General features: G+C 52.7%; 2 protein-coding genes across 2 annotated transcripts; both read left to right on the forward strand.

Annotated features, from left to right (window-relative positions):
- Positions 1-518: 518 nt before the first annotated feature.
- LOC136525776 (uncharacterized) lies at positions 519-1,430 on the forward strand. The gene has a single exon (XM_066518648.1). It carries the CDS (start codon positions 519-521, stop codon positions 1,428-1,430), a length of 912 nt encoding a protein of 303 aa, XP_066374745.1.
- Positions 1,431-3,635: 2,205 nt separating this feature from the next.
- Positions 3,636-4,658, forward strand: LOC136525777 (uncharacterized mitochondrial protein AtMg00810-like). Its single transcript, XM_066518649.1, has one exon. It carries the CDS (start codon positions 3,636-3,638, stop codon positions 4,656-4,658), a length of 1,023 nt encoding a protein of 340 aa, XP_066374746.1.
- The last annotated feature ends 2,339 nt before the right edge of the window (positions 4,659-6,997 follow it).

Genomic DNA, 6,997 nt, shown 5'->3' on the forward strand with positions numbered 1-6,997 from the left:
GTGATTGTGTTCAAAGATCTTGATTAGTTTCCTTGTAATAGCTTATTTAAGCATGGCAATACAATCAGAAACGCTGCCGCTTTGCAGCAACAGATCATCGTGTGTCCACTGTGTTCGCGTGTGTTGTTCATCTTCTTCCTCTCGCCGGTTCAGGATTCTAACACTTGGTACCAGAGCCAGGTCCCGACGTCGCCATGTCGCAGTCACCATCCAAGAAGCTGCTGACGGGTGATGCCTCCGGCGAGAAGAAGGTCCAGCCGTCGAAATCGCCGTCACGTCGCCATGGCCGCTCTCAAAGCCGTCGCTCGCGCAACCGGGACGCCGGGTCACACATCGTCGAGCGCATCATTGAGCGACCATCAGCGAACATCGCATGGCCGATGTTGACCCAGACAAACTATCCGGAATGGGCCCTGGTCATGGAGGTGAACTTCCAGACCCTCAGAGTCTAGAACGCCATCCACCATGGCATCGCCGAGGACCCCGACGAAGATGAGTACCACGACGATCGACAGGCGATGGCCGGGCTTCTACGCTCGGTGCCCTCTGAGCTCTGGAGCACCCTCGCCATCAAGCGCACGGTGAAAGAGGCGTGGGACGTGGTCAAGAACTTGCGGATCGGCGACGAACACGCGCGCGACGCCAGCGCACAGCAGCTCCGCCGGGAATTCGGCAATCTCTCCTTCAAGGAAGGGGATAGTGTCAACGAGTTCAGCATCCGCATCACCGCGCTCGCCACCAACCTCCGCTCCCTTGGCGACAACATCACCGATGCTGAGGTAGTGAAGAAGCTACTGCAGGTGGTCCCTGAAAGGCTGAACCAAGCCGCTGTCTCCCTCGAGATGTTCCTTGATCTGAACAAGGTCACCATCGAGGAGGTGGTTGGATGGCTGCGCGTGTTCGAGGAGCGCGCCAAGCCCAAGGAGGTCACGGACGCCATGGGGCGCCTGATGCTATGCGAGGAGGACTGGGAGGCCTGTCGTAAAGCGCGCCATGAGCAGGAGAACTCCGGTGGCAGCGGTGGCCTCAGCAGCCACGGGAAATGCCGACCGCAAGGACGTGGCCGCGGCGGTGCGGGATCCTCGACGCGTGACAGCCATGATGGCCAGATTGCAGGCGCCGGGAACACCGGTGGTGGGAGGCCACCACCCGGTACCCTCTGCAACAACTGTGGCAAGTCCGGCCATTGGGCCAAGGATTGCCGCGGGAAGAAGAAGGGCGCGGCACATGTCGCGCAGGCTGAGGAGGATGAGCACGCGCTGATGTACATCGCCGTGAACGCCGAGGTAATCGTGCCATCCGTGTCATGCTGCCACCCTAGGTCACCACCACCCGTCGTTGAGCCACAGGCGCATGTCCACCTCATCGAACCGAAGGTGCTCCTCCACCTCAATGAAGAAGAGAAGGAGGCCGTGGCGTCTCGCCGCTAGGTACTGGACACCGGGGCCACGAACCACATGACGGGAACGCGCACTGTCTTCGCCGAGCTGAACACCAGCGTCACTGGCACCGTCAAGTTTGGGGACGGATCGGTGGTCGACATCCAGGGCAAGGGCACCGTGCTCTTCGCCTGCAAGTCCGGCAAACACCGTTGACTAGATGGGGTCTACTACATCCCACGCCTCACCACGAATATCATCAGTCTCAGCCAGATGGATGAGGACGGGTTCAAGGTCGACATCGAGTCAGGCATACTGTGCCTCTTTGACCTGGAGCGACAACTGCTGGCGAAGGTGCACCGATCACTGAGCCAGCTCTACTTCCTTGACATGAACATCGCCGCACCAGTGTGCCTCACCGCGCGTGTCGGCGATGTGGCGTGGCGCTGGCATGAGCGGTATGGCCACCTCAACTTCCAGGCGTTGCGCAAGCTCAGGCGTGCGGACATGGTGCGAGGACTACCAGTGATCGACCACGTAGACCAAGTCTACGAGGACTGTGTCCTGGCAAAGCAGAAGAGGACACCGTTTCCCAAGGCCGCCAAGTATCGGGCTCAGGAGGAGCTTGAACTGGTCCATGGTGACCTATGCGGCCCGATCTCGCCATCAACACTGGCCAGGAATGCCTACTTCTTGCTCCTCGTCGATGACATGAGCCGCTATATGTGGCTCACTCTTTTGCGCTCAAAGGCGGATGCACCGGCGGTGATCATGATGTTCCAAGTACGCGTTGAGCGCGAAACCGGCAAGAAGTTGAAGGTGCTCCGCACCGACAATGGTGGTGAGTTCACCTCAGTTGAGTTTGGTGAGTACTGTGCAGGCAAGGGCGTCCAGCGTCACCATTCGGCTCCATACGCGCCGTAGCAGAATGGTGTGGTGGAACATCGAAACCAGATGGTCGTGGCGACGGCGAGGAGCATCCTGCACGCACGGGGCATGCCGGGCCACTTCTGGGGCGAGGCGGTGCACACCACCGTGTTCCTCCTCAACCGGGCGCCCACCAGCACGCTCGACGGGATGACCCCGTACCAGGCGTGGTACGGGAAGAAGCCGCCCGTGCACTTCTTCAGAGTGTTTGGGTGCGTCGCCTACATCAAGCGCCTACGCCCGCATCTCAGCAAGCTCGACGATCATGGACAGAAGGTTGTCTTCATCGGCTACCAGAACGGATCAAAGGCATACCGCTTCTACGACCCCATCACCGAGCACGTCCAAGTCTCCCGTGATGCCACCTTTGACGAGGGCATGCATTGGGACTGGGGAGACGCGTCGGTCGCCATCAACGAGTACCCCTTCACCGTCACGAACGACTACGAACTACGGCGCCAACGTGTCGAGGTGCCGGCTCAAGAGCCGACATCTCCTGAGCAGCGCTCGCCGGTTTCCCCACCATCGTTCATGTTGTGTTCGTCGTCACCTGGAGCACCGAGCTCACTGCCACCTGCATCGCCGTTCTCCACGCCACTGATGGCTGGGACGTAGGTCGAGTTCGCGACACCGCTCAGCACGGACCCAAACCTTGATGCCAATGATGAGGAGGGTGAGCACCGATACCGGACGCTGGACAACATCCTTGGCATGGATGCAGCACCCAGACTGGCACACCGCGACGCCGTGGAGACTGAGCTGCACGCAGTGAGCCATGCCGTGAGCGTGGAGGAGCCTAGGTCGCTGAAAGAAGCCAATGGCGACCCCAACTAGGCTGCTACGATGGAGGAGGAGATGAAGTCGATCCACGACAATGCAACATGGTCGCTGGTCGAACTTCCGCGCGGACATCGAGCCATCGGGTTGAAATGGGTGTACAAAGTGAAGCGCGACGAGAACGGGAGCATCGTCAAGTACAAAGCCCGCCTCGTCGCTAAGGGCTACGTGCAACGTCCCGGCATCGATTTCGAAGAGGTGTTCACTCCCGTCGCTCGACTGAAGTCGGTGCGCCTGCTCCTCGCCATCACAGCGCACTACGGCTGGGGCGTCCACCACATGGACGTCAAGTCGGCATTTTTGAATGGAGAGCTCCAGGAGGAAGTCTACGTCTAGCAACCTCCTGGCTTTGTCAACGACAAGCACAAGCACAAGGTGCTTCGGCTTCACAAGGCACTCTACGGCCTCCGTCAGGCTCCACGCGCATGGAACCAGAAGCTTGATGCCGAGCTGCTATCGCTCGGGTTCACGCGCTGCATCGACAAACACGGGATGTATATCCGTGGCAAAGGAGAAGGGCGCCTGATCATGGGTGTGTACATCGATGATCTTATCATCACTGGAGGTGATGCAGATGTCGTGGGGAAGTTCAAGAAGCAGATGCTGAGCACTTTCCGCATGAGCGATCTTGGGCTCCTCTCCTACTACCTTGGCCTCGAGGTCACCCAAGGAGCTCATGGGATCACGCTGCGCCAAAGTGCCTACGCCACCAAGATCCTCGAGAAGGCTGGGCTGGCAGATTGCAATGCGAGCGCCATGCCCATGGAGATGGGGTTGAAGCTGCTGAAGGAAGGCTCGACGCCAAGTGTGGACGCCACCGAGTACCGCAGCCTCATTGGCAGCTTGAGGTACTTGTGCAATTCCAGGCCGGATCTGGCATACGCGGTGGGCTACCTCAGCCGTTTCATGGAGGCACCACGGCAAGAGCACCTCACCGCCGTGAGGCGTGTTCTCCGCTACGTGGCAGGCACGATGCATTGGGGCTTGCACTATCATCCAGGAAGGAAGAATGAAGGCACTCCCAAGCTGCCGGGCTACTGTGATAGTGACCTGGCCGGAGACGTCAACGACCGGAAGAGCACCAGCAGCCTCATCTTCTTCCTTGTCGGTGGACCGATTGCATGGCAGTCGGCGAAACAAAAGGTGGTTGCGCTGTCGTCCTGCGAGGCGGAATACATCGCGGCTGCTGGAGCTGCGTGCGAGGCAGTTTGGCTAGCACGGTTGCTGGCTGAGCTCGTCGGAGGAGCCGTCCTCGCACCCAAGCTTAAGGTGGACAACAAGTCCGCTATCACGTTGATGAAGAATCCTGTGCACCATGACCGGAATAAGCATATTGATGTAAAGTTCCACTTCATCCGGGAGTGCTGCGACAGAAAGCTGATCGACGTCGAGTTCGTTGGTACTGAACTACAACTGGGCGACATTCTCACTAAAGCGCTCGGGCGCGTTCGGTTTCAGGAGCTTCGCGGAAAGATCGGCATGTTTGATGTAAATAGTAAGCACAGCAAGACTTAGGAGGAGATTGTTGATTGTAATCCTTGTGTGCTAGATTAGCTTACCATATATCTTAGCTTACCATATTTTTCCAGTAACTATTTAGGCGCATGATCACTGATCGTGATTGTGTTCAAAGATCTTGATTAGTTTCCTTGTAATAGCTTATTTAAGCATGGCAATACAATCAGAAACGCTGCCGCTTTGCAGCAACAGATCATCGTGTGTCCACTGTGTTCGCGTGTGTTGTTCATCTTCTTCCTCTCGCCGGTTCGGGATTCTAACATGGTGTGCAACATTAAAATGACTGAATGAGTCCACCAAAGGATAAATGTAGCATAAGGAATCTGACAGAATTTGGTGTGTGTATTCCTAAATGTTTCTTGGCCCTAGAGTCCTACAGTATCTACTAGGTATGAATCTTATCATTAGTTTGTGCAGAGATGGTGTGGCAGGCCATGGCTAATTAGGTATGTACGTTTCCTGAGTTGATTTCTAATCAAGTGAGTTGGCTCAAGCAACCTCTCTTCTAGTTCACGTTTAGAGGAGGCGGCTTTCTACGGTTATAAAAAGGCACCACTTGATCAATCTTGTGCAGCAACCAGACAAAGGAGGCAATCGTTGAACCATATTATCATAGTGCATTTGAGTTTGACACAAGGTGGAACAAAAGAATTTCATAAGAATTGTACTGCAATTTCATGAGAAACGATCTAATATCATAGGAAAAACGCATGAATAAATTCCAATGTTCCAGACAAGACCAATTTCAGAGCTTTGCCTTCAACTTGGTCTAATAAACGAGGTCATCACAACACCCAAGCTGACTACCAGATCGGTGGGGTTCTCCTAGTGGCCAGAACGCTCGGGGCTAGTGCTGAAAGCACACGGAGCTGACTTCTCCGAGCGTTCACACACGGAAATCACCATCGGCGTCGTCTATTCGGGAAACTGCAGGAGGCACCGAGTGCTTCAATTTGTTTGCTCGGAGATTTCCTAGTTTCCTATGCCTTTCTGTTTACTCGGTGTGGGGTTATCATCACTAGGAAACGAGATGCTAACGGACAATTGCATCACGGTAACGGCTGCATTTTCCATGTTTTTTTGTCACTTTATCACTTAGTATTTTGGTCACTTAGAGCTCCGAGATCAGATTCACCAAATGCAATCACAAAGCTCTAATTATCCTACTCATTTGCACAATTTTTTTAATATTATTTTTTCGTTGCCTTCCATAAGTTTTTTAATACTATTTTTTCATAGCCTTCCATAAGCATAAAAGAACATATGAGAAACTCAAATCCAATCAAAGGAATTAACCAATTTGTCCATATCAGTAATGCCTTAATCAAATGGGCATAGTACATAAGTCAAATGTGCATAGTACACAAGGAAGACATTAAGATGTCCTAGAGTAACTTGTCTCAGAATACTAATAACATGAAAGTAACTGTCATAACCACACTAAAACAGATCTCATTGAGTATTCTTCACAACTGGGTATTGAGTATTCTTCACAATTGGGTATCGAGTATTCTTCAGATTTTTGAGCTAGTCTTCAGTTTTGATGTGGACTGAAAAACGTGTTAACAAATCATAAGATGGCATGGTATATATTTTTGGGTAAACATTACATCAAGTGTGTACTGTACCTAGTTTGATAACTGAATTTGTCGTGGGACTGGGCGAGGAGGTAGATTCAGATGTAGCTGTTGTTGAATGGCCTGCATAAAGATAGAAAAATAATCATTACAACAGGTGTAATGACATTAAAAACTCATTAGCAGATTTAATTCCTTGTATGAACCTCCTAGTTTTTTTGAGGAAAATATGAACCTCCTAGTTAGATGAAACTAGTAGAATTATTTTGTCCAAGCAAGCTAGTTTCAAGCATCTGAACTACCATAAAAATGTTAAGTCAGTGCCTAATTACAGCTATGAAATTCAAGTCATGTGCTAGGATTTAGCTGCAAGTTACAGAATCTCATCATCAAGTATTGAAAGAACGAACTGACCGAGATGACATTATTGAAGTAGGCACGTTCATCATTGTGTTCATTCTGTTCCTGCATCCTGGCCTCATGTTCCTTCTGCCTAGCTGTGCGCTCCTCTTGTAGCTGTTGTTCCCATGCCTCACGCTTCAACGGCAGCTCACGCTCTCTTGCCTCACGCTCCAATCGTAGCTCCTGCTTGGTGCAAGACTGGATCGCAATCTCAATCTAGACATACTAGAGAAATATGTGCTAATACCCCAAGAACCATTGGTGGTGTGTCTCCCAACGCCTCCTATTCCTACCCGGACAATATGCACTAGACCCTGCATCAAATCCTTCCCCTTTTTTTCCATTAGAGAGTGACAC

Source organism: Miscanthus floridulus, chromosome 19 (assembly GCF_019320115.1).
Source record: "Miscanthus floridulus cultivar M001 chromosome 19, ASM1932011v1, whole genome shotgun sequence".
NCBI classification, from domain to species: Eukaryota; Viridiplantae; Streptophyta; class Magnoliopsida; order Poales; family Poaceae; genus Miscanthus; species Miscanthus floridulus.